Raw genomic sequence first — 27,536 nt, 5'->3', positions numbered from 1 at the left:
GTGGCCATCTCCCTGTACAACGCATCCACTTAACACACTGTTTGCTGCTACAACTACACATGTTTCTTTTCCAAATATTTATTTATAAGTGACTTATGTATGTATGTATGTATATATATGTATATATTGTACTATTCTTAGTTAGCGTATTGTCTGTCTTGTCTTAATGTTGGTTTAAAATGGAGCACTGTAACAAAAAATAATTTCCCCCAGGGATCAATAAAGTATTCTGATTCTGATTCTGATTAGCTCCTGCTGTCTGTCGCATCGGGCAGTTGCACATTTTAGATGTATTACTATTTATTTATTTTTATTTTATTTATTTCGCATCTGACACTACAAAAAGAAAAATACGCTCGCGGTTGGTGTTGCCATGGTTACGATCCCAAACTCATTGCAGTGGTGCCCAACAGCCACCAGGGGGCACAGTTTCACAAGATTTCAGGCAGGAACCAGTCAAAGCATCACTCAGGTAGTAAAGGGGCAGATTCGAGGACCAGATACGAGCGTCTGTTGGGGCTGCGCAGCTCACACCCCTTGGGTTCTTCAGCGGCTGTCCGCTCGGTTTAACTCGTCTCTTTTTGGAAATCATGGTGGCTAAAACCAAAAAGCAAACCGGGAAGAGTCCGGCGACCCAGACTGACCGCGACAGGAGCCCGCTTGTTTCGCCACCTGGCAAAAGTAACGTTAGGCGGCCAGGCAGGGAGGGCAAGGTTTTCAACAGCACGCATTCAAACGGGCTTTCGGGCATCAGACACAAGCTGGGGCTAACTCCGTCTGCAGCCGCCAAGCTGGGAATCACTCTTCTCCTCGGTAAGTTCAGAACCACTAGCTCGTTAGCTTCTTGCAGACCCACAAGCTAACGAGTGCTAACACTAGCAGCATTAGCAGCTCCGCTAAATTAAGTTATCTCCGCTGCCGATCACTTGGCTAACGTTAGCTCACCCTAACGGTACCTCTCTAGCGGTAGTTACCTGCTGTTGCTGTCCGTTAAAATCAAATGAAAGTGTCCCGTATTTCTTCCGCCTATATGCCACATCAGCTCCACACGTGTTAACAGGTTTTCTGGCAAACTTCAAGCTTGGTGTTCTCCTCTAAATGCACAATAGTTATAACCCCCGTATCACTCAAAGTCATCTCTCCTCTCTCCAGCGGGTTGTGGCTTTGCAAATCTAGCCTCCTTTCTCAGTGATGAAGTAGCTTTTTTTTCTGCAGTAGTTAAAGTTAATTCTTTCTGTTCACAGCTGCTCTGACTGGATATCTGCACTGGTAAGCTGCGCTTTTATCGGCTTTACCAAGTTATCGTTCACTAACTACTGTTGCGTTTACTTGCTCTTACTTCACACATATTTCTCCCCCTGCAATTAGGTATCATCTCACACAGCTCTTTGAGAATGACAGGCACTTTTCACACCTGTCTAACCTGGAGAAGGAAATGGCTTTTCGAACAGAAATGGTAATTTGTTTTTCTTTTTTGTAAGGCAACAGCAGGATGCACAAATCTTTGATAAATATTGTCATCATGAATGTTGAAGGGCACAGTTTTTGCATGGCCGTTGTTTACCATCGTCTACCTTTATTTTGACATAAGACAGTAAAAAGTGTGAAATCCTTTGCTACAAAACAAGATGATCAAGGTCTAAATCATATTCATATTTAGCATGGATTCCCTTTACCATCAAAATAGCAGCAATTGTTCCTTGCGTTTGCTCATTTAACGGGGGGGGGGGGGGGGGCTGTTTGAGCAGATTGGAAAACTATTTTGGGTCTTTCAATAACCCCAAATTCAATCCCATGATGTTAATGTATTTGGCTATATTTCAGCCATGCACTACACCTGTTGCAGAGCAGTTTATTGTCCTTGTAGCTGAAGATACACGTAAATGATGTCCAAACAAAAACAGACCTCATCAGACCTACACTAAGAGGGCTTGGTGGTTCTGCTGTACTTAGATAGATATTGTGGTGGCTTTCTCTTTTTCTTTTTCTTTTTTCTTTTTCTTTTTTTTTTTTAGCTGACTTGTCTGATTTGATTACATGGTCACTGAAAATCAATAAAGAGCCATTGTGAGTGATTATTTTTATATATTTAACTTTGTTAACTTTGTTTTGGTTGAGATTTCGACATGAGCTGTGGAGGGATGGTGGATATACTGGAGAAAGGATGTTAAATATGGAGCTGCCAGGAAGGAGGAAAGGAAGAATGGCACAGAGATAATTCATGGATGTATCAAAGGAGGGAATGTAGAGGGTTGGTTGGAGGATGATAAGGATAGGGTGAACCCTAAAGGAAGTAACTGAAACAGGATGATGATTTTGTGGTTTCCTCTTCCAAGAGGACAGTGCATCCATCAGGCATGAGGGCTCCATGATTTGTGTTCAGCTATGAGAGGATGTGAATTATAGATTTGTGTTAATAACAGATACCAGCCCATATGAACATATGTGGTGGATTTTACACCCACGTGTTAGAAAGTGGTCTCCACCATCTTCATTAAAAAAACCTTCACGTTTGAGCTGTTGTGGTAGGATGTGGGCCAACAACTTTCTCAGAGACGTTATGCCTCTAATTCTTTCTAACTATGTCATGATATATTTTATTTTGTCATGCTACCAAATGACATTGAGACAGATTAGATGTTGCCTTGATGGTATTGCATTAAAATAGGATTTCCAACATAAGAAGTGTATGCATCATTTGTAAGGGAATGTTTGTTTGTTTTTTTTTTTTGGGGGGGGGGGGGGGGGTGGTTAGTAGTTGTGCTTAAAATTTAAATGTGTTGAAGTTAGTCACACGAATCAGGCAGAGACAACTCTTTGGCTTTCACAACATGCACTTTTTTTTTTAACATTTTCATCACATTTTATAGACCTCATCATTGCTGAAGTCATTAAAACTTAATGAGTAGATTGTTATTGGCAATAAATATTTGCTGCTGCCCCAGTGAGCATATAAGCACTGTCACGTTAGCCTTCTGTAAAACAAAATATGACAGCAGTTTGCATTTTTTTTAAAAAGGCCATCAAAATGAGATCAGCCTGGTTAATAAAGAAATGCGAGGCAAGCTCATCACAAAACATTCCTGCATAGTTAAGATGATGATGTTGTAATAATTTCCCAAAAACAGTGCTTCTATTTGACATGCAAACTGATTTCCAATGAAAAGTTGGTTAAAGTGAACTTTGACCCTTGAGCACACCAGCCAGAGTTGGTCAACAATAACCATTGCACAGACGTCAGCTGAAGTGAAAGGGGGAGAGAATAAATATTTAGAAGAAGACTTACTGTTGACTGATGACTGTAGTTAAGCTAGTTTCACTATGACTGTCCATTCAGAGAAAATCAAATCAGTAATACTTACCATGTTGGACTTTACAGTTGTTACTCATCTGTCACTTTCCACGTCGAACACTCGATGAAGAGCTGCACACAAGCAAAATTAACATTTGTGTCTATAAGCACTGCTGCTTTTTAGATCACCATCACTCTGTGTAAAAGCTGCTGATGTTTAACTGACGCTCAAGGTGAAAACTTTGTCAGATGAAAACAGAATACTTGTCTTGCCTTCCCCCTGCTGCGTGCTACCAAATGGGCTGCGAGCCATGGCCATCTGCTGAGCCCGTGTAACTCATTCCAGTTTCTTCTGTCGGAGTTGTAGTGCTGGAGTTATATTTAGTATCCGTCTGCTGCCTTTTTCTTTCTGTAATCTTCTGTATGTAATGTTCTTTTTGATACCAGGGTCTGTACTATTCCTACTACAAGACAATTATTGAGGCTCCTTCTTTCCTGGACGGCCTTCACATGGTCATGAACGATCGGCTGACAGAGCATCCGCTGGTTATTAACACACTGAGGAGATTCAACCTCTATCCAGAGGTAATATTGATTTTTGGCAAATTACCGTGCACATATTTCATTTGTTGCTCTCAGACTAAAATTATTCATAACTTTGAAATATTTTCAGAAGAAGATCAAATCTTCATTCTCGTGGGATGTATACAGTGAATCCCTTAGTACAAACAAAACTCTTTTACAGAAGGAATAAAAGGTTTGAAGGGTGAGGTAATTTTATCGTGAAGATGTTTTTAAGCTTTGAGATAAAAAAATAAAAATAAGAAAAACCACTTCATTAGTATTATATTGTTTGAAGTGTTGGCAGTACAAGAATCTGGATGCATTTAATGAGCCAAATCGGGTAATGCAAGTAATTGGAGAATTACATAACAACAGTTTATGAATTTAGCAAATAGATGTTTGGTGATTAAACTTTTTTAGTCTTTTAGATGATTGCTTATGTTGAATTTTGCTCCATGCATTTTCTCCTTTCATGCATCCCCTCTACTTTTTTCTCCCTGCAGTCTGCAGTCCTTTGTCATGTAGCAAATAGCAATAAGTGCAGTTAGAAGTGGTATACATGCCAGATTAATGCGCTTTCCTAACAATGAATCTTGCTGGATGGAGAAACCAGATTTGTTTAATTCTTTCTTTACATGATGGTTAAGAAATATGCTCACTGAAGATGAGTGAGTGAGTAATCAGGCTACTCTGATGGAACAAAATAAAGGAAAGAGATGTGCTGGAAAGCCAACGTAGAGAATTGTTGCAGAACAGACTGTGAAACAGCAGCGTTTTATCTCCATTGTCTTTTTGTAATTTTCTGAGAAGCCAAATTGAAAGTTGAATTAGGTTGTTATAGATTGCACAGCTTAACATTGATTCTTTTGTGTGTGTGTTTTTTTTATTTATTTTTTTATTTTATTTTATTTATTTTTTATTACAGTTAGATGACTTTAAAGGCAGCACGGTGGCACGGTGGTTAGCACTGTTGCCGCACAGCAAGAAGGTCCTGAGTTCAATTCCAACATCAGGCCGGGGTCTTTCTGTGTGGAGTTTGCGTGTTCTCCCCATGTTTGTGTGGGTTCCCTCCGGGTACTCCGGCTTCCTCCCACTGTCCAAAGACATGCAGCTTGTGGGGATAGGTTAATTGGATAATCCAAATTGCCATTAAGTGTGAATGTGTGAGTGAATGTGAGCGCGAATGGTTGTCTGTCCCTGTGTGTTGGCCCTGCTACAGACTGGCGACCTGTCCAGGGTGTACCCCGCCTCTCGCCCTATGACAGCTGGAATAGGCTCCAGTGCCCCCCCGCGACCCTGAAAAGGAGAAGCGGAAGCGAATGGATTGATGGATAGATGACTTAAAAAAAATAAAATAATATATGTATATATGTATCACATTAGTCTTTATTTATTTATGATCCCTTTTTGCAAACTCATAGACCAGAATCCAAATCATGCTAGTGTCTACTCCTCAGAAATAAAAGGGATAAAACAAGTAATTTAAAATTTGATGTTTAAACAGGATTTTTACATCCTGTCTGTTCTCCCCAGGTGGTCCTGGCCAGCTGGTACCGGATGTACACAGGTGTAATGGGTTACTTTGGGATTCCCACAAAAATGTGCTGGTCCATCAACAGAGGAGAGGGACTCACTCCTGTGGACAGCTGTGAAGGTAAACACTGTTGCCATGGCATGTAAGTCTTAACTAGAAACGTGCTCAGTTGTGTGCATTTAGACACACACACACACACACGGGTCAAATCTAATCCGTTCCCGTATTTCATCCTACTTGGTGACAGTTGTAGCCCCTTTGCTTGAATAAACGGTTTAGCTGTCACTTAAGATGCAGAGAAGTATAAATATCGCAGATTTGAGAAGTTTGGTAAGTAATTCTTGACCTCATTTAACAGTCCGGCAGTCGGCTAAGAGATAATTTTTAGGCCCGTGGTTTAAAAAAAAAAAAGAAGAAGTAGTAGTTAAGCTTAAGGCATCCAGGCATCCTCTGCAAAACTAACAGTTACTGAATAACATTTAATGCGAAAGAAGAGAAATATACTCATTGATTTTTTTTCTTCTAGCCTTGAGGGGGAAAAATGTTTTTAACCTTTTCCACATCTTTTTTTTTTTTTTTTTTTTTTTTTTTTTTTTTTTTAAAAAGTTGGCTCACAGTAACATTTCCTGGAAACTAAGTCTGCTAAGCGAAAACAAGCAAAAGCTGCTGTCAGCGTTCCTTTGTGAAGCTGCAGTCTCCATGTTTCTGTCGGTCTCATTAGTGAATGTGGCACCCCACGGCTGATGTACACAGGCTGTTTTCACAGTGTTTACATAAACCTGATGCAAGCTGCATTGCATTTCCTGTAACTGTCAGCCAGTATGTTATTTTTGTGTGGTTTAAAATTACACAGTAGAACGGAACAAGCGGTTTTGGAGCTAGATCCGTTTTCTGTTTGTCCAGTGATTTACCGTCACATCACGGAGATGATGCGATGCAGCTCTTAGCGATGTCAATGCATCTTCAATCTCTTAGTCATTGTTGCCGTGTAGGTCTGTTCTGTGTACCTTCTTATTATGCTGGAATCATTGAGAGGAGATCGTGCCAAGAATATAGCAGCGAGATGTCATTTAACTGAGCAGTGAAGTGAACAAAACCTATTTGCTGTCACTAAAGTTTCAAACTTTAATCTCACCATCAGAATTTAGAGAATGACTTGTGGAACCTGCAGTGGGATGTGCAGTAATAATGTATTATTCCAGTTTGATGGTTTTTGTTTGGGGTTTTTTTTAACCCCACATTTTTATTTATTTATTTATTTTTGATAGGGCTGATCGTGACATGTTGTTTAATGTACTTCCTGTTGTTATGCTTCAACTTTGGTGTCATTCAGATATGACATTTCAGATGCTGTATAAAAACTGTTATTTTTGTCACCCATCGGTTTGCTTAACTGCTTATCCAGTTCGGGGTCATGGAGGTGTTGGAGGCTATTCCAGCCAACACTGGGAATGAGGTGGCATAAACTCTGGACAGGTCCCGGGTCTATCACAGGGCTAAATTAGAGACCGACAGACAACCATTCATACTCTGATTCATACCTACAGTCAAGTTAGAATTATCATTTAACCTAATATTCATGATCCTTTACTACGGGAGGAACCCATGCAGACACAGAGAGGACATATAAAAGACCTGAGTAGCATATATTTATCTCACACATACGATTACATATGGATTTTTTTTACTATAATTTTTTAAGTAGCAGAACTGAAAATTTTTGCAACACAGAGTCTGCAGGAAGTGATTAGTCTGTGGTGTCTTCATTGCAGAAGCGGAGCACAGAAATCCTACCTGTTTCATGGGTTATTTTTGCATGACCTAACTTATTCAATCTGCAGTGACCCAGTTTGCACACAAAATGCCTGCAAATGTGACTTTCAGATCATTAAACATGTAGGGGTGTGTGGGGGTGTGTTTTCAGATTACTCCTGTAATCAGAGATTTACATTCTTTTCGTGATTGCAGTCATTTTCAAGGGGTGTTAGGGTGTGTGAGATGACTGCAAAGTGGTCTGACAAAATCAAAGGTGAAGTTAAAATCATAAGTTCAAACATATTGGCTGTGCTAGTCAGTCAGAGAAACTTAAAATCAATAATGTTTCACACAGTCCACAAACTCACAGGAGGTATGTCTCCCATCAATATTTCACTGTAATAAGTTGTTAAATCTTGCAACAAAGTTTCTATGTTTGCATCAGTGATGTTAACTAAAGCATAATTATCACCTGTTCGATGGAGAAGGATAGAAGGCAGTCCTACAAGCAAAAAAAGTGCATAATGGATTTGCTTTAATTGGCATAGGCTGCAGTCCCCCGGTGACATGGAAGAGGATGGATGGATAAATGTACAAAGTCATTACTAATAGAAAAAATGTTAAAGCAAATGTTTCTCACATGCTGCTCAGCCTCCATGTGGGTGGTGCTCCTGCTCAGAGAGAGAATAGTAGGATGGCAGAGCTTAGCAGTATTATTCATACATTTTCCAGTTGCACTTTTTAACACAAGGAAAATCTTGCTAAAGGAGCATGAAGTGCTATTCTACATGACAAAATAGGTAATTAGCAACAGTAAGGTGAACTGAAGTGAAAGTAACTGCAGACAGAGATGATGGGTTTGTTTCAAATCCTATGCGACGTGCAAATATACCAGTAGTTGAATATTGACGTACAGCTCTTGATCATTTACATTTGTAAAACATTATATCAGCAATTTCCAATGTCCAAACGATGTCCTCAAGTTACTACTTTCTAATAAGTCTTTGTGAAATGTAGGAAATTAGCTGGTCAATGGAAAAATAATCAGTTATCATGTCATCAAAGCTGAATTATATGTCAGAGAACTCTATTGGTAGCATTTAACCTGGATAAAAACTGCATTTCTACCTGTCTCTGTTGCCAGGAATGGGTGACCCAGCGTATTTCTATGTGGCCTGTGTGTTCCTGCTGAACGGCATGATGATGAGCTTCTTCTTCATGTACGGCTCCTACCTCAGGTAACCTCTCCAGCCCAGCACTCTCTCCTGACTCGCTCACATGGACACTAGTGAGGAGAGGATGATTTTTAAATGGTCCATCCCAATAAGCTGTCAGGCGTAGACCATTTGTCTGCTGTCTTGGTCAGATTTATAGATTTGAACTATCGGAAAGAAGATAACTTCTCTGAATCCGTCTGCTGCTTTCTGCTCTTCTTTTAATCCCACCTCATTTTCATTTTTCCTCATTAGTGGCAGTCGACTGGGTGGTGTTATTACCACATTGTGTTTTTTCTTCAATCACGGTGAGGTAAGTGCAGTTCCTTTAATATCTTTATCAGGATATTCAAATGTTGGAGCTTTGGGAAGTGTAAGCTTCTGAAATCTGTAAAACTCAAAATGAAAAAAAAAAACCCTCAGAAAAAGAGAAGGATGGTTAATAGGGACTCGTTTCAGCCCTCAAAGGAGCTTAGAGTTGTTTTTGGCTCGCACTCAAAGCTGAATCCCTCCGCCTATCTTCTTCTCTCAAGTTTCCTCCAGAACAAATTTCAGTCAAGCGCACACTCGAACACATTTCTGTCCTTTCCCCGAGTGCTATGGCGGCTTGTGACAGCAGCATCTGTAATTTCCACTTTTTCGGAGGAAGTAGTAAAATGGCAGTCTGGCTGGGTAGTCGCTCCGAGGTCAGTGTTGACTGCATTAAAATAGAGGTGTGGGTGTTTATTAGCCTTTAGAGACAGGCTCACTAACCTGTGAATTATGCTTATGCAGGAAATCTAAATCGTCACTTGCTCTATTATCTGAAACTAATTTTAACTTTACGCTGTAACCTTCTGCATGACCTGACGTTCACCTCTCGATAAATGTAACTACACGTCGTGTGGACGCACACCACAACAACTTGAGTGGTGTGGAAGGTTGCAGCATAGGGATAAAAGGAGTTTCTGGTTACGATGTAGATTTCCTGCAGAAGTCTCAATCAAGCTCAACAGCAGGACCTAAGCAGACTGCTCGCTGGATCCGTGCACAGATAAAAGCTGCAACTGTGCAGTTTGTACCTTATTAGTCTACTGTTCCTGTTTTCACACTAAAATGGAGTAAGGAATCAAATTAATAAATCATTTGTTGGAATACAAGAGCTCCTTATTCTATATTCAGCATTTTACATGGTGTTATTTTTATTTCTTTTAATTTTATTTCAGTTTTTTCTGTTTAATTGTGAGTCTTTCATTTGTAATATTTTTACTTTGAAGTTTGGGGGGGGGGGGGTGTTGTTTTGTTTTTTTTCGGTATGGTATCTCATGTTATGGAGCTGCACACCTACTGCGCTATGAGCCACAATGCAATTCATGATTAATGCTATAGCGAGTATATAGAGCCATATCAATGTCAAAAGTAGACATTCAGAAAGTTAGATGCGATCCATTTATCTAAACTTGATTGTAGGCAATCACTTTATTTGAGGACTGAAAAGCATGAAGTACAGTCACAAAGAAACAGTCACACATCAGCCTAAAGTTGATTAACTACAGCTAAATGCAGTCACCGGCTTAAACTTTCACCTGCTTTATTTTATTCTGGTGAGGTGACCTAGAATTCATCAATAAATGTGTTCTCCTGCTACAGCATAGATTAAGAACATGCAAACCTCCTCACACAGTGTTTTTGCATTTAAGAAATCCTGCCAATAGACCGGTACCAGATGTCTTACATTAAGTGTCTGTAATCTCTATACAAGCTGTGTGTTACTATACAGTCTGTGTCAATATAGGATTAACTGAGATTTATTTATAAGCTGCAGAGGAGTAAAATGTATCTCTGTTTTGTTTTTTTTTCCTCTCAAAGAAAATCAGAGCTATGTGAATTTGAGTTTGAGCAAATTTGATTCTTTTCTTGTCCACGTGTATTTTATCAGAGCACTCGAGTGATGTGGACTCCGCCTCTGAGGGAGAGTTTTGCCTACCCTTTCCTGGTCCTGCAGATGCTTCTTCTCACATACATCCTACGGTAAACTCACTCAGCGTCTCCACTGCTCTGCTAAATTCATATTGTTGTAATTTGGTAAAGTGTTTCAGAATATTCAAAGGCATCATAACACACCCAAGCACATCATGAATAACTGTCATGTTAATACTGGTGTGGGACCTTGTTTTGCTTAATGAACTCCAAATGATGGTGGAAACATCTTTTGTGATTCTGCTCCATGTTGACATAATTGAATCACAAAATCTGTTTGCTGAATGACCACATCCCAAAAGGGCTTTACTGGTTTCAGAGTTGGTGACTGGGGAGGTCAACAAAATCTGATCTCAGTATCATGTTTATGGAATCCATACTTGGAGACTTTTTTGACTAGGGCTGTGCGATATGACCAAAATCTCATATCCCGATATAAGACATCTATCGTCCCAATAACGATATAAATCACAAAAATTTTACATTTTCTGTAAATTCTGTGAATCTCGGGCAGCTCGACTTGCGTGAAGTGCTTCCAGCTGGGCGTCGTGTACCTGGAGTCGAGTGTTTTAACCGATGCATGAAACGGCGTGCTGCGGGGAAAAGCTTGTTCTAACGTTTGAGTCTAAGGTTTATTTTTAGCACCTGACGGCTCTTTTCTCATCCGTAAACACTCTGCATACTCTTTCACGTGATTCAGTTTATTTTGAAAAGTCTCAACAGGATCTTGAGCTTTATTGTGAAAGGTTTATGTGGAAAATAAACAAGCGGACACGCGATAGTTTTACCGTCGTTGTTGCTAACGACAACGCATAAAAACGTGCTTGTCCGTCTGTAGTGTGGTTATATTAAATATAAGAGAAAGAGAGAACTTCAAGAAATGAATATAGCCACTACAGTTACCATCAAAACAGTGAAAAAATATTGCCGTAAACAGTTTATTTTGCAACACCACGAAACAAACGATAGCGTGAAATGAAACGATAGATGTTTTTATATCGTCATCCGATATATATCGTTATATCGAACAGCCCTATTTTTGACACAGTTCACTGCTCTGTTTGAAGATGATAAGTTGTAGCTATGAATGGATGTACATGGTCTGTAACAATACTCCGGCTCTGTGGCGTTCAAATGGTGATTGGAATTAAAGCTCAGAGTGTTCCAGAAAACATTCCCAATGCTATCACACCACCAAAAGCCTGGACCTTTGGATACTGTCTCAAGCTTTGGCAGAGTGGAGAATCATTAGACTAGCTGCAGTTTTTTATTTTTAGCCTTAAAATTTCCAGTTCGATTGATCTTGTGTTCGCTACAGCCTCAGATTTCTGTTGACCCAGGCATGGTTTTGTGCAATCGAAGCACAACTACCTAAAGGATAGTTGGCTAATTCTGAGCCGCTTTTCTGCTCAGCACAGTTAGCCGTTCTGTCTACTCTGACCTCTTATCAGCTATGAATCTCTGCCTGCTAAGCTGCTGCTGGATGGGGGTTTTTTTTTGTTTGTGTTTTTCATTATTCTGGGTGAACTGTAAAGACTGATGTTATGCAAATTCCAGAAAATCAACAGTCTCAGCAATACTCAAACATCACTGAAATACCTCCACTTCCCAAATCATCACTGCCGTCACGTGATTGTCTGATCAGATTATATGACAATAAGCAGCTAAGCATAATATCCAGATAAAACGATCACCAAGTAGATGTCTGAACACATGTTCATGTAATCAGTTCATAATACCTACACCTACACGGCTCAGATATTATATGGTGCATTAGTTGGGTATATACTCTGCATGCCTAATTATATCCAAGCACTTGAACGGTTTCAAAAATATAAAGAAAGATGGGGAAGCATCTGTTTTTTCTTTTCATTTTAACACCCAGCTGGTGGTTGGCAGCTCAAGTTGTGTGAAAACTTTTGATACTGTGACTTCTCTTAGTGTCACAGTTAACAGTAAATTGAGAAGTACTTCTGTTTTATTTTCTTTTTAGCGTAACTTTGTCCATAATCAGGTTTCTGTATTACCATTAATGTGAGAGTGAATGTTTGTACATCTGTGTTTTCTCAAGCATTTTAATACATCTCATCTTATCTCTGCCACACCCTTGCTCTCACCACCTTTTCCCTCCATCTGTGTCTCTTCCCTCCCCAGGACACGGAACCCGAGCCGGACAGCTATGGTCGCTCTGGGCATCTCCAATTTGTGCTTTATGCTGCCTTGGCAGTTTGCCCAGTTTGTGCTGCTCACCCAGGTAAACAGGGCAAGATAAACATTGTGAGAGAATGTGGAGGGGAAGGGAAAGGGAGCACAGAGATTAAAGAGAAAATAGAGACTTGGAGAGAACAGAGGACTGGCAGCGCAGGTGCAAAAAATCAGACGCTGGGCAACATAGCAAAGAAATAAAAAAAATCAGAAAGACTGAAAGAAAAGGGATAAACTCAGGAGATTCAAATCATATAAAATTCAAAAAACATTCTTAAATTGAAATTTTTCTAACTGATTGACACATTTAGGTTAGTATAAAGAAGTAGTAAATTAAGGTGTGTGGGCTGGCAGACAGAAGAGTCGAATAACTTCAGAACAAACAGGTCACTGCAGCAAGCATATGTGCTTAGTAACAGTTTAGCCCACGCTGCTGCTGCTGCTGCCCCCTCAGGGCTCTGCTGCTTTTGTGCAGGGACTTTAACGCGGGACGTGTTGTTTCACAGATATTATTTCTTTGTTTCACATTTATAAGCTGCTAATTGAACCCATTCACCTCAGCCACTGCATGCATAATGCAATTCAAGGCCAAATACACCCACAAGCACTGCTTACTCATCAGTACAGAGGGAGTTTGATGTCAGTTGTTGGGTTTTACTATTTTTGGGGGGGGGGGTTGTTTTGTTTTAAAATTTGCAGTCACACAGTTAATTTTCTACAAGGCCTACAGTAACCCCCTTGAGCAATTACAATGGTCAAACAGAATTTGATTATGATCAGTAATTGTATTGGCCAATTTAGAAAACCTTCCAACTGATTACATTTGAGTGTGAATTCCCATCACAAGAACAGGTACTGGACAGCGTCCCATCATGGTGTCCTGTGGGCTGGGTCCTTTGAAGTATCAGGGTTTTTTTTTTTGTTTCTTTTTGTTCGCTTGTTTGTTTTTTGTTAAAGCGCTCACTATAACTGTAGTTAGTTTTGTTTTACATTATCAGCAGTAACTCAGACTTGTTCCCAGTGGGTGCTGGTGGTCTTACCTCTGCTTTGAGCAGATGATGTAGTTCTTTATTCAGCAGCACCCTTTAGTTTGTGCTGGAGTGGTTTGCAGTGGGGATGTGAATGAGCACCTCCTAATCTAAGGCGTTCTCAACTAGAAAAGAGTAGCTTGCCCACTCCAGGTGGGGAATGAGTTGCTGGTCTAAATCAAAGTTCTAGTATCTTGCGGTCTTATTTATAAATGAGGGAAGACTGAAGCAGGAGATTGCCAGATTGAGTGGTGCAGTGTGTGCAGAAATGTGGATCCTGTTCCAGTCTGTCATGATGACGAATGAGCCGAGACGGAAAGCGAAGATGTCGATTTTCCAGTTGACCTACGTTCCTACCATCCTGTGGCCTCTAGCTGTGGGGACTGAATGAAAGAATGAGATTGCCGAAACAAGCTGGAGCTGAAGAGTGTCATTTACCTAGAGCTCAGAGTAGAGTTGCTACTCTTCCACGTTGAAAGGAGCCACTTCAGACGGTTCAAGTAAATGACTAAAATGCCTCCTAGGTGAGGTGTTTGAGCATGTCCAAATAGGAGCAGACCGCATGAAAGCTGGATGGATGGATGCTAAATATAAAGTAGGGTTTTTATGTGATAAATACACTGACAAGACAACAGGAAATAAAGGGAAGAGGAATGCAGTAAAGGATCCAAGTGGTATTCGGGTTACATTTATAACAACTGCTATGTGTATTTAGAGAGTCACTTTATTTTAACTGTAATCTTTCAAATGCCGTGATGTATTCAGGCTTTGGGTTTAAGTTCTGGAAATGCACAACAAAAATATTATGTTAGAGTGCTTCACAAGATACATTATGTAATGCAATGCCATAAAAGCTTTAAAAAATGAGTTGTTACATGTAAAGTGCAGATTTTACAGTTTGTTTGTTTGTTTTATTGCACCCCATTTTCCCTGTTCTTTCTTGATTAATATACAATACTACAAATTACTGTTGGAAGGAAGGAATGTAAATTTCCCCTAAAGGCTCAAATCCAGTTTTGACATTAGCAACTTTTAATGTAAAGATAATCATGGGAATGTTATTGTTGTTTTGGACTTTTTTGTATGTGATGCATTAATGAGCTTTGTGGAGTGAATTGTTAAGGTAAACTACGCTTTGTTTTCCAGGTGGCTTCTCTGTTTGCTTCGTACATTCTGGGCTACCTCGCTGCTGCTAAGATGCAGTCCATCCTCGTCACTCATATGGTACAGTAGATAACTTTTCCTTTTGCAGTTATTTTGTTTCTAATGGCAAAACTTTACGTATTCGACACTAGTGTATTTGCATAAAGTTGAAATGTATTCGTTTAAAGCAATTTACCAAGATGTACAAGGTAGACTTTCTCTGAATCAGGTGTTGGGCATAAGTGAAAGTTTTCATTGCTCCTGTCCTCTGAGCTGTAACCTGCTCTCGCTCAGTTCTCCTTATCTCCCTCAGCTCCTCGGCCAGGAGAAATTCACATGAGCTGGTTGGACAAAGTCAGCAGAGACTTTGTCCTTGAAAAAGCTTTAAGGATACCACTGTGCATACATGAGTGCCTAAAAGACGAGGGTTGTGTGGGCAAGTTATTTCACACCACCAAGGACAAAAGGATATCTGTATTTGTTTGGAAACGTGTGTCCCTCTTTTCCACATTCTTTACCCTTAATCCTCTCAGCATGCCAAGCTGTTAGCCAGGGCCTGTGTGCGCCACTGATAAGGAGAAGGGCCTTTGTGGTAAGATGCTGGAGATTTGTGTCAGAGGAAGGCATATGGCTCTGCATAATTTAGAGAGTTTGGGAGTGATGACTGTGTGTGTGTGTTCAAGAAAAGAATAGACACAACCAGGAGTCGATGTCCTCTGTGACCTCCAGCTCGTGTTAATGAGCCTGAAAACTGTCATTAGTTACAGAGCGTACACATGTGTTCACTCATATGCCAATAGGATGTTTCTAATTGCATACAAAGCCTCAAAATATGTGAGCTACTGTTATAAAAATACCAGAAATACTTCCTGTCTGAATGGCAGCACTTCAGCATTTGATTATTCGGATATCATTTGGTTTCTAGGTTTTTAAGCTGCTTTTTTATGTGGAAATATGTAAGACATTTCTCTCTCCTACAGCATCCATCATGCTTCATCCCACGTTTTTGTTGCCATTTTAGTGACTTTGCAAAGTAAAAATCTTCCCAGATGCTTAATTGACTTTTTTTCCCCCTCAAAAAGCCACTGAGCGGAAAACCTTATACACAGGATGGCTTTGCAATCTGGGGTCTTGCTCTTAAGCAAGAAGTCAGCTCAGTATGTGAGCAATGAACCGCTCTCATTCTTCATTGAGCTAACACAAAGGCAGAGACTGAGTACTGTAAGAGAGAGAAAAGGAAAAGCTCTAAATTTTCAGTGTTGATTAGCATTATGAGAACCTGAATCTATGTACGGTACTAAGCAATCAAAGCAATTTTGATCAGTCGAAAAGCACTTTGACATTTTCTAGAGCAAACATTCATCAATATGACGATAATAATAATAATGATGTTTCAGTAAAAATATCTGTTCAGTGCCTGAATAACTGGTAACATTTTGACTGTCACCACCGAGGTTCATCTGGCAGTACCGTTTACGTTTCCAATACTCTGAGTTTAGACTCATCACAGAAGCCACAGAAGCAGAAAAATAAACCTTTTTATATATAAAATGCCAAAGTCTTTTTACAATCTGTAAAGCATTGCAGCGGCTTCATAATCGGTATAATTTTTCTAATAAGTATCTACAACATTTTTTCATAATAATTACAGCAGCTGCTGAAGCCGCTGGTTTGTCATCACTGTCAACATTATAAACAGGTCATTGAATAGGATTGTTTTTTAGTTGTGGCAGTATATTTATGTTTTAATACATTAATGCATGTTTACATAATAAAAGTGTTGGTTTTTAAAAAAAAAAAAACATACAAACGCCAACATCAACAGTGGCATGCAGACTATTAATACGCTGTATCCCTGATGATCTTCCTGCTACAGAAACGTTTTTTGCTGTTGGCAGTAAACATGGGACTAAGTGTTTTTATGGCAGCATTAGAAATACTGGCTAAACTTCAGCACTACCTGCCAAGCTCGGATGTTCAGCATTGTTTAATTGCACACACGGGTCATGCACATCATGCTGCACCAAATAGGACGGGGCTGCACTAAACGGCCCTCAGTGGTTTGAATACCACGTTCATGTGAGGAATGATGCTTTCTCTTTGTCCTCTTTATGCAGATCACACTCGGCGTCTGCTTTGTCCTGATGTTTGGTAACTCCATGCTCCTTACATCCTTCTACGCCTCTTCACTAGTGTCAATCTGGGTGAGTTGGAGGCTCCTGTATTACGAATGTTTAATCATTGATTGATTCAAGTCAGTCCTGTTTACTCCGATCAGTGATGCAGGTGGATTTAAATTTCAGCATATTTGTAAGAGTACACAGTTGTAACACATGTGTAACAGTAACTGCATTGAATTTTTTTCCTTTGGAGTGGAGTTATTCCACTTGCTTTTCACTTAAGATTTGTTGTTTTATTTTTTAGGTAATCATTGCAATGAGGGAGCGATTTGCTCAAGTCTTCAGACAAGGCATTGTCATCTGGGTACTAAAGAGTTTTATTATCTATGCTTTACTGCACAACTACATGTTTCCACTTTACAGTAATTGTGTCATTCTTACAACATTCACACACTTTTGAGAAGAAAAAATAAAACGAGAAAATGGTTGCATGAATATCCCAAAAACAAGTGTGTAGAGAGAGAGAGAGATCACATAATGTTGATCTAACAGAATAGAGTGTTCTCAGACAGTCGGGTATCCCTGCTGTGCTAAAATATTTGAAGCTAACATCTCAAAGAGTAAGCATGCTTTTGTTTATGTAGTTGTCCAGTCAGCCTCATGGTTTGACTGCTTTGTTCTTCACCACCATACATCGCCTGTCTGAATCTTATGTATGTATTTGAACATGTCAATCCACCAATGTCGATGTGGGTTTTTTTTTTTTCTGTACAGGTCATGCAGGGCCTGGCTTGGGTCGGCTCAACAGTTCTGCTTAAATTCCTGCTATCCACAGTCTTGGGTGCCTCTGATGATGTAAGTAACTCTAACTCCCCGTCTGTAAAATCAAACCCTTTTTCTTGACTCAACATTAATAATGGAAATGAACATTTTTAGGTCATTGTGTAGATATTAAGTAGATGAACCAAAAATGACCTCATAAGTGGGCTGATATAGTAGCTCAGTTAATATAAATGTAAATGGACTAGCCATATGGAGCACTTGAGCCATGTTTGATATTCACTATCAGAAAATGTCAAATTGAATTATTAAGAACGGAATTAAATATGCAAAATTTAAGAATAATTTTTTCACAGGGTGGATTAAAGTTTTATTCAAAAATGTATGTTTTCTAGGCTCACATCAGTGGATTAATCAAGTCTAAGTTCACGAGCTACAAGGACTTTCACACTCTGATGTATACATGTGCTGCTGAATTTGACTTCATGGAGTTGGAGGTAAATTCTGTTCCTTTGTCAGAGCTAAAAATTTGTCTCCCTGCCACTAAAGGATGACGAGTGATCACTGTGATTCTGAGCTGAAGCCTTCCCTGATAAAATCCTAGTCTCAGGCAGTTTTTTGAGGAAAATCTTGCCAGGTCTCACTTTTTAAAATGTCAGTGCTGTGAAGATGTCAGAAATGCTGTTAAAGGCCTGCTCCTTTGTATCAGAGCTGCTGGATTGTCTTACAGCAGGGCTGAGTGTGGAAGAAACCAGAACTGTGCTCTGAATTTGACAAGAAACAAAATCTGACAGCAAAACCTGGCAGCTCATTTTGGGCTGAGTTATGGGCTAGACAGTCGCCTGGTTTTGTGTGTGGTTTCTCAGCACTGCAGAGAAAACGGTGCATGCTTTTGGAACAGGCTGGCTCAAGCAAAATGCAGTGAAGCAGCTGTAATCAGTGCAGTCATATACTTTCTTAATGCTTTAAGATTAATTTTATTTAATTAGCACTTTGCAGTTTTATTCTAATCTGTTTATTATATATAGAATTGCAACATATCATGATTCATAATATTTTGGCCTTTAAGCATTTGCAGTTAATTATTGCAGTGCTCAATTAAGAATTTCCCAAACTGTTATTTATTTTTATAACCATGTTTGTATTTTAGTAGTAATTTGCTGTGCATTAGTCTCTCACTTGCCGGCCACCTCCTTGAAATTATTTCAGCTTAGATATACTACAATGCTCAGATGTGATAGTTGTCCTCTGTCTCTGAAAGTATTATTGTAGGATATACCTAACAATATAAAGGGTCTTGAGGCGGCTGTTGTTGTGATTTGGCTCTATAAAAATAAAACTGAGTTGAATTGAATTGTCTTCTTCTCTGCCTCAGACTCCTGTGCGTTACCTTAAAACGTTGCTGCTGCCCATCAATGTGCTGGTGGTTGCTCTCATTGCTGGCAGGGTAAGTCCTCTTGTAGGCATAAAAACCATCCCTATGAAAAGGATAAACATTTGTTTTGAAAGCAGCAGACGGTATCAGGTGAGGTGTATTGGGAAGCCTTGCTCAGAACAGTTATGGGTTTCTCTTGGTCTGTGGGAAAATGGATGAAAATTAGCAAGATCTGTCTTAGTCACCGCTCTTTTTGTTCTTGTATCGCCTATGCTACAGTTTACAGTACATTCCTGCATATTGAACCATCGAAATTGCTCAAACAGCTAGCATTTGACTTCATAAGTCCACATTCTCACATTCAGCTGTTGAATGTCTGGAAGGCTGGATGATTTTGCTGAAATCTTATGAAAGCAGCATTAATATGCAGTTTATGGCTGTATAAATATCATGGTGTCAGACTGACACTAAAGGTACAAGTGAACATCGTCACCACACCATGGTTCATATGAGAGAAAAGGTTCCTTCACTGAAAAAACTCCAGAGAAGATCACACATACTGGCTCATGAGCTTAGATACTTTATATTTTTAAGCTTGAGGTGAGGAAATGTTGGCAGAAAAAGCAAGAAAGCCCAAACAGTCATGTGTATAAGAAATCTTTTGTTTTTTTAAAAATCTCAAACTCTTCTGTGAAGAAGAAATTATGCAGCATGACTGTCAGAAAGTGTCTGCAGCATGAAAGCTACGATCTCACCTTTCAGAACAGCAGGCAGTCAGACATAAAGATCAAATCACTTATTGAGCCGTGAGCTTCTGCTTCACAGCAGCTGAAAGACAAAGCTGCTGTCTGCTCTTGTTAGTTCACGTAGATTTCCTTCCATTCTTGTGTAGACTAAGAAGCTTTTTTAAATTCAGGTGTTATTGTTTCCGTTTCAGTAAACTACAGTTGTTTTATTTGGACTTGTCAGGAACTGATATACATTTTTATATTTAAGCCTTTAAGGAAGGGAAGGATGAAAAGATTTCCCCCCGATTCTGGTCACGCTAACATTTGTAGATGGGAAACATCAGAGGAAAAATATTTGAGGAAGTGCTATTTATATGATTTAATCTCATTATACCCTGCCCACGCTAAGCTAAGAACACATGAATCAGTTTGACAAAGCATGATATGCAGAGCATTTAAACATGAGAAGAAATATCCTTCGAAGTATTTGTCTTTTTCAGACCATCCAGGATATAGTCCGGTGCCTGAGGCACGGGGAGAAGACGTTGGCCAAGACTGAGGACGCTGACGAAGCTGCAGGGTGAGGCTTCCTCTCTAGGGTGATTTCAAGGACTTGATGCATTCTGTTGATCAAACAGAAACTGTGTTTAACTGGGAAAATAAAATGCTCTAAAATAATGCAGTGTCTTACCTTTAAAAGTAAAATAATGGCTTGATTTTTGTTTTGAGTGGGCAGCTGGCTTCACATATTTCTGTTTTGTGTTGCAGGTCTGAAATAGCTGCAAAAGGAGAGGTGAGAAAAATACTTACTTCATTTATTTTTTTTTGTTAAATATATGCAGATATAAAAATTATCTTGACCACACCTCCACGTGTTCCCTTTTCCTAAACCTGTTTTATATGATTATATTCTCCCGTGCAGTGAAGTCTGCTCAGTTTCTATGCCCCAGAGTGATTTTGATCCCTTTTCTCATTACCAGGAAATCAAAGGCATTTTTCCCTTCTGCTATGAAATCCCACTCTACTGCCTTTTGTCTGCTTTCTCCCAGCTGCTTCATGTCATTTTCTGTAATATCTCTCTCTGGGCAGTAAAATGTTCAGATGTTCAGTTTCTAAAGCTTGCCTATATAATGGCTCTGATGGTCTATAAATGCTCAGAGAGGAACACTTTCTCACTGCGCAGGAAAATACAGGTTAAAATGTACTGAAGAGATCACAGCTAAGGAGCAGATCGCAGTGCTGTTTCTGATTGTAGTTAATGACAACTTCCACTGTGTTTTTTTAGTTTGCAGTATGTGCATCACAAATTTAGATCAAATAAATTTGATTGCTTAATCCAATCCTACATCAAATGAGCGACACTAACATTACTGAAATGCGTCTGCACTTTATGTCCGTAAACAGCACAGCTGTCATCTGTGACTTTTCCATCTGTGGCGTTGAATCCAGAGTTCTCAGTTGGCTAATTGTCATTTAAAACAGAGAGCAACAGGAAGGCGAGCATTAAGACACACCATTATAGACTAAATACTGAATTTAAATTCAAATAAAACATAGTGGTTTTGTTAATACTTTTTTTAATAGTTACATTTTTGTGTTCAAAGATGATTTTGCAGGCATCGTAACATTTGCCATCCTTGACAGGTATGCCAATGTCATTTGTGCCATTGGCATACCTGCCAGTTCTGGTCTTATCAGGCAAATGCTGGTTTATCAACATAGATCTCACAAAAAGACCCCACGACCTCACCCCACCCTCATAAAGTCTGTTTTTCAAACGTTGGTCAGAAACATGCACACACGTAACCTAATATAGGTCATAATGTAGAGCACAAAAAAGTTGATACGGTCCCACTGTTTGGTTGATGCCCTTCCAAAGCCCTGACTAGCTCTCCTCGTGTAACGGCCATCTCCTCCACACTCTGGAGACTATGTTGGCAGACATAGCACACTGCCTTTGCAACCTGATTGGGCTGCAGGTTCTCTTTTATGCTCCCAACTGTAAGAAGGATAGTAACAGATACTGAGAGAGAGTAATGGCCTGTAGTTACCACCTGAAAAGCCGTTCTCTTTCTGTGGCGGCTTTGCTGTTGTCTCTCCAGTGCTCCTGTTTTTACTTTGATTTGCGCCTCAGGATGTAAAATGGGTTCACAATAGATTCTGCTTCCTAAGTGAACTGATTGATATCTCTAAACGTAACGGACTCTGTGTTTTATTACAGTGATTCATTTATTTATTTTTTTGTCTGAGCAATACATTTAAAAACAGACCATCTATATATTTGTTACACCTCAAAGGTGGACACACTGTAGGCTTGTATCCACAGATGAAACATTGAGCTTTTTGAACTGGTATCTACATATAGAATTTTTCCACTCTAAGGAGTCAAAGTGCTTCTTACTGAAAGCCACTTGCACTCTTTCATGTGGTGCGATTCAATGAGTTTGGGCAGTCTGGGGTTCAGCATCTTGTCCAGCAGCACAACTGCGGTTGCTAGACAACCAGCTGTCCCTCTTGAGCCACAATGGCTCAATTTTTGCTTCTTAAATTACTTACAATATATTTAAATTTCAATCATTTGACAACTTGATCAAATATTTTAGCAGAACCTGACAGTAAAGAAAATATCAGGTCTATGTTCAAATATACACTCTGCCCTTTAATCAGTGTTAAAAGCACTTTGTGATAAGTAGTCATTAAGGCAGCAATGTAAAATACTATGAAATATGAATTTATATAGCAATGTCAGTCAAGTTGTGTTTTATGAGTCAAACAGATTTTGTGAAACACTCGACTACAGAAGAGTTTCTGGTAGATGATTGTGGATTTGTTTAATTTTCTGTGTGTCCGTTTTGATTCGATCTGTGTGTGAACCTGTTTCTCTGTAGATGGTGTACCACAGTCTGCAGCTGGTGGCTTTTGCTGTCCTGGCCATCCTCATTATGCGCCTGAAGCTCTTCCTGACGCCACACATGTGCATCATGGCGTCATTGATCTGCTCCAGACAGGTCTGTCTCTCAGTGATGCACAAAAGCAAAACAAAAAAACTGCTTTCAATATTGTTTTACTTACAAAGTCTCCTCTTTACTTAAATATAATGAGTATGTTCTGTCCCTTCAGCTCTTTGGCTGGATTGGGGAGAAGTTTAAGCAGCACACTGTGGTTTTTGCTGTATTGGCCATCATGGCCATACAGGGAATGACCAATCTGCAGGCCCAGTGGGCGATCATTGGAGAGTTCAGCAACCTGCCCCAGGAGGAGCTGCTGGACTGGATCCAGGAAAACACCCGTCCTAGTGAGTGACCTTGCCTGATTTCATCGCTACCGAGCAAACAATAGTATTAAACAAGTATTAAGATTAATAAGCAGCTCGCCCTGATTGCAGCATAAAATTTTAAAGTACCGTATTTCCCGGACTACAAAGCGCACCTGAATATTAGCCGCACAAGCTAAAAGCAGGGGAAAATCCTGTTTTGTACATACATTAGCCGCACCTGACTAAAAGCCGCAGGTGTTTCAATGTTGACTTATCATATGTAAGAGAATATGCACAAAGGGAATTGTCAGGAAAGAGATGGCTGTTTGGAGACATCACTTTTATTAATATTTTGAAAAACAAGTTATGGGTACATATTTGCACATGTAGTACATAACAGTAACCTACAGCACACCAGAAAAATAGATTCGGACTACCTTTTAGGCTCAGGTGCAGTGACACGGCTTTAACAAAAAGAAAAGTCAGTCATTCACCACCATCTTTCTCTTCTTCCTGCGCACTAAAACCACCAAAGTCCTCTCCTCCAGTGTCGGATACAAACAGGCTCAGGATGGCTTCGTCATCCACTCTCCGCTTCTCTCCTTTGTTGTCACTTTCAAAACCAAAGAAATCCTCATTGTCAGTGTCGGAGTCCTCCTCTCCATCATGCAGCAGTCCAGCCCTTCAAAATCCGGTGGTGATCGTGGATGTTTTCACACTTTTCCACGCTGTCAGATTCCACCGGTGGAGTTGGGCATAACTTGCTTTTCGCAAGTTTATCGCTGCTCATCATCCACGCCTCCCGCTGAACGCGTAGCGCTACTTTGAAGTTTGTTTTTCGCGCTACTTCGTACGGCACTACGTTGCCTGGCGGACGGACATGTGACTAACATACCACTCTTGAACCCCGATCCTTCCGCCAGGCAACGTAGTGCCGTACAACAGCGGAACAAACAAAACAAATCGTCTTACGATATCACAAAAATCATGGACAATCCATAGAAAAGCCGCACCTGACTAAAAGCCGCAGGGTTCAAAGCTTGTGCAAAAAGTAGCGGCTTATAGCCCGACAATTACGGTATATTCTATTGTTATAAATTATGAAGTACTGTATATAATCTAATGAATGAAAACTTTCCTGTTTGATGCTCTGCTTTTGGTTTGTTTTCTTTTTATTTGGTTTTTGCTTTGATTGCAGATGCTGTGTTTGCTGGAGCGATGCCCACCATGGCCAGCGTAAAGCTTTCCACTGGTCGGCCTATTGTCAACCACCCTCACTACGAAGATGCTGGGCTGAGGTCAGAGGAATCTACAGCTCTTCTTCAATCTCCAATCTAGCATTAAATTAGCTATAAAAGATTTAAAATGACCATTCTTCAAATGATGATTGTGCTACTTTTCACTTCATTAACTTAATTCTGGAAGCAAAAATGTTGGGTCAATTTTTCCCCACATCAAAAATACAGGTCCTTTATTACCTTTTTGTTCTCATCCCACTGCTTTATCACACTTTATAACATTGTTGATTCTCACAGAGAGAGAACCAAGCTGGTCTACTCCATGTACAGCCGCATGTCTGGAGAAACTGTTAAGAGGAACCTCATGAAGCTGGGAGTAGAGTTTTTCATCCTTGAGGATTCGTGGTGCACCAGGCGAACCAGGTACTGCAACAGCACCGCTGCTCCTTTCACTGTCGTGTGCACAGTAGACAAGCTTAAGTCGACCCCCCTACTGCAGCAGTCCACGCTGCTAATGAAGTTGCACGATTAAACAGTCAATTTGTGTTTATTATTATATTTACAAAATGCCACAGTTTTTGTGTTGGTTGTATCATTTTATTTTGTTGTATTTATCCGCGATACCTTAAAGGCCAGTCCGTAAAAATATTGTCTGACATTAAACCGGTCCGTGGCGCAAAAGAGTTTGGGGACCACTACCCTGCTGGACAACTTTTACTCCTTTTAGGCAAACAGTGCAACCATTAAGTTTGCTGTTAAATCTGTTTTGACCACTGTTAACACAACACAATAAAAATTTGAAGAATATTTTCAAAAAGGGATTAATTAAAAAGACAAACAAAATGGAATCGAATTCAACTTTGTCATTGCACATGTCACAAGTACAAGGCAACGAAATGCAGTTTGCATCCATCCAGAAGTGCTTTAGCCATGATATAGATATATTTCAAATATATATTAGCAATAATATAGATATATTACAGAAATGGGTCTGTTATAGGTATGTTACAATGTACACGGTATGAAGGTATGTTATGAATATGCAATAACTATAAGTATGTATAGGCTATGAACAGGATATAAATATGGAAACTATACAGAAATATGAACTATGCAAGTTATAAACAGTTGTAAACAGTTGTAGAACTATAATTATTGTATTGTACAGAATGATTGTTTATACAGAATTATACAGTAGTGCAGTTAAGATAAGTGAAATATGTGGATAATTTCTACAGAGGCTGTATAAAGTGCTAGTGGTTGTGAGTGTTGGTTCAGTCCATGTTATTATTGTGTGTATGAGGGTACAGTTGTCCATTTGTTTGTTTTTGTCCATTGTGTGTGTGTGTGTAGGTGGTTGTGGGTGTGTGTATGTTCAGTCCGTGAGTTTAATGTGAGTTCAGGAGTCTGACAGCTGTGGGGAAGAAGCTGTTCCGGTACCTGGTGGTCTTAGTCCGGAGGCTGTAGCACCTCCCAGAGGGCAGTAGGGTGAAGAGTCCATGTGCTGAGTGACTGGAGTCTTTGATGATTTTCCCAGCCCTTTTCAGACACCGCTTCCTGTAGATGTCATTTATGGTGCTCCGGTGATGCGCTGGGCAGTTTTCACGACCCTCTGCAACGCCTTCCGGCCCAAAGCAGAGCAGTTCCCGTACCAGACTGTTATACAGGTGGTCAGGATGCTCTCGATGGTGCAGCGATAGAGGTTCACCAGGATGTCTGAGGACAGGTGGTTCTTCCTCCGAGTCCTCAGGAAGAAGAGGCGCTGGTGAGCCTTCTTGTCCAGCTTGGAGCAGTTGGTCGTCCAGATGAGATCCTCGGAGATGTGGACTCCCAGGAACTTGAAGCTGCGCACACGCTCCACAGCCGTCCCTTTAATGTAGATGGGTGGATGTGGGTCAGCAAAATGGTATCCCTGAAACCTTTAACATTGCCTTTTATCTTATTTAATTCTTGTTTATCTTTCTCATTCTTCCTCTCCATCAGACCTGGGTGCAGCATGCCAGAGATCTGGGATATTGAGGACCCCCAAAATGTTGGTAAAACCCCCCTCTGCACCCATATTTCCAGGAACTCTCGACCCCACTTTACCACAGTCTTTTCCAATGACATTTACAAAGTTCTCAAAGTCCCCAAAGCCACCAAAGATCTCAGATAACATCGCTGGACACACTGGCTCAACACCAAACTGTTCTTTGCGTCACTTCTTTGTCGTGCATTTTTTGGTCACTCACTGCCGTTGCTGCTTTTTACTTCCCGAAAACCCCGGTTCCACATTTCTTTTGTTACTCTGATTCACCAAACGGTGGCTCAAAAACAGGTTGGACATAACAAACAAGTATGCCATGAGTCTAAAACCTCTTGGTGGCATCACAGCTCTCAGTATTTTTAACTCAAAGTCTCTTTCCAGACTAGCTATTGCTGCGTTGTTGTCACTAGTGATGTTCATTATATGAAAGCCAGGCGGTGGTGGTTGTAGCTCTCCATTTAGCTTCCTGGCATTGGTCTTGTTACATATATTCCTTATTTTAAGGGATGCTCTACTTACATTTGTATAGTGTTTTTCTTACTGTGTAGACCCGATTTTGACTTTCACTTCAGAAGTAAACTTTTGTCTGGCAAGACCAATCAGTGATGTCCACATACTGTGAAGCAATACCCTCTGCAAACCTGGCAAAAGCTGACTTCTTCTATTGTTATGCACAGTGTTGATGTATGAAACGATTTTTCAGTAGTACACTATTTTTATAATTTATTGGTGTCACCGTTTTTATGCAACTTTAAAAGTGTTGAAACATTTTATTTTCAAGCAAACAGTGTTTTGAGGCTTTTGGGAGTCTAGGAAGAAAATAATGTTCTTGTGTTTTAAAATGTACATAACATTGATGTCTATGTGAACTGAATTCACTCAAAAAACATTTTAGCTTAATTGGGAGCAGAGCTTTTGTTGTTGCTTCAGTAATAGTTCGTTTATTGTATAATTTTTATGTCCGAGAAGGTAACGAAAACATCGATTTCTTTGATTTTTTTGTAAATACTGACTACGTTGTTTTGTAAACTGCTGATGGCCTTTAAAATGTTCTTTGTGCTTCTTGGATTATTGTTTGTTGCCAAAGGAAGTTTTATTATCAAAGCTGCATATTCAGGGTACTGTAGCATATGAAAAATTCATTTTTATGTGACAGCCAATCAGTTATTCGTAGCAGTAAATTTTATGGTAATGGTAGCAGTCGCCGGTTCCTTTGTCGGACCACATTAAAAACATGCCTCATTTGATTTATGCCATTACTTGAGAATAACAATGCCCCTGTCATGTCTGTTTAATAAATATGTAGCTATAGCCAGAAA

At 39.9% G+C, this 27,536-nt stretch overlaps 1 protein-coding gene across 3 annotated transcripts; it reads left to right on the top strand.

Annotated features, from left to right (window-relative positions):
• The first annotated feature begins 455 nt into the window (after nt 1–455).
• On the top strand, nt 456–27,536 carry dpy19l1l (dpy-19-like 1, like (H. sapiens)). 3 transcript variants are annotated; one of them, XR_014913813.1, is made up of 23 exons: nt 456–813; nt 1,245–1,269; nt 1,369–1,456; nt 3,740–3,877; nt 5,390–5,510; nt 8,290–8,383; nt 8,615–8,672; nt 10,278–10,369; nt 12,473–12,572; nt 14,698–14,775; nt 16,812–16,898; nt 17,119–17,178; nt 17,589–17,669; nt 17,990–18,091; nt 18,970–19,041; nt 20,198–20,277; nt 20,466–20,490; nt 22,586–22,705; nt 22,818–22,992; nt 24,152–24,251; nt 24,489–24,614; nt 25,729–26,097; nt 26,175–26,281. XR_014913813.1 is itself a non-coding variant. In XM_085423730.1 (22 exons), the coding sequence occupies exons 1-22, from the start codon at nt 591–593 to the stop codon at nt 26,344–26,346; spliced, it is 2,217 nt and encodes a 738-aa protein (XP_085279856.1). In that variant the 5' UTR covers nt 456–590; the 3' UTR covers nt 26,347–27,536. The 3 variants fall into 3 exon arrangements, 2 of the variants coding, with proteins under 2 accessions (XP_085279856.1, XP_085279857.1); XM_085423730.1 differs by lacking the exon at nt 25,729–26,097 and having other exon boundaries at nt 26,175–27,536; XM_085423731.1 differs by having other exon boundaries at nt 25,729–26,317.

The sequence above is a fragment of the Rhamphochromis longiceps genome, linkage group LG11, assembly GCF_057381845.1.
Source record: "Rhamphochromis longiceps isolate RC_006_pf linkage group LG11, R_longiceps_female_GT1.1, whole genome shotgun sequence".
NCBI lineage: Eukaryota > Metazoa > Chordata > Actinopteri > Cichliformes > Cichlidae > Rhamphochromis > Rhamphochromis longiceps.
Note: the sequence above shows the minus strand (reverse complement) of the source record. Positions and strands in the feature narration are given on the sequence as shown.

What these genes read in the sequence shown, in the direction of transcription:
- dpy19l1l (XM_085423730.1), top strand. Translation starts at nt 591, where the DNA reads ATGGTGGCTAAAACCAAAAAGCAAACCGGGAAGAGTCCGGCGACCCAG. An exon ending in TGGCTTTTCGAACAGAAATG is followed by an intron (nt 1,457 to 3,739) that starts GTAATTTGTTTT and finishes TTTTGATACCAG; the next exon opens with GGTCTGTACTATTCCTACTA. An exon ending in AGTTTGTGCTGCTCACCCAG is followed by an intron (nt 12,573 to 14,697) that starts GTAAACAGGGCA and finishes TTTGTTTTCCAG; the next exon opens with GTGGCTTCTCTGTTTGCTTC.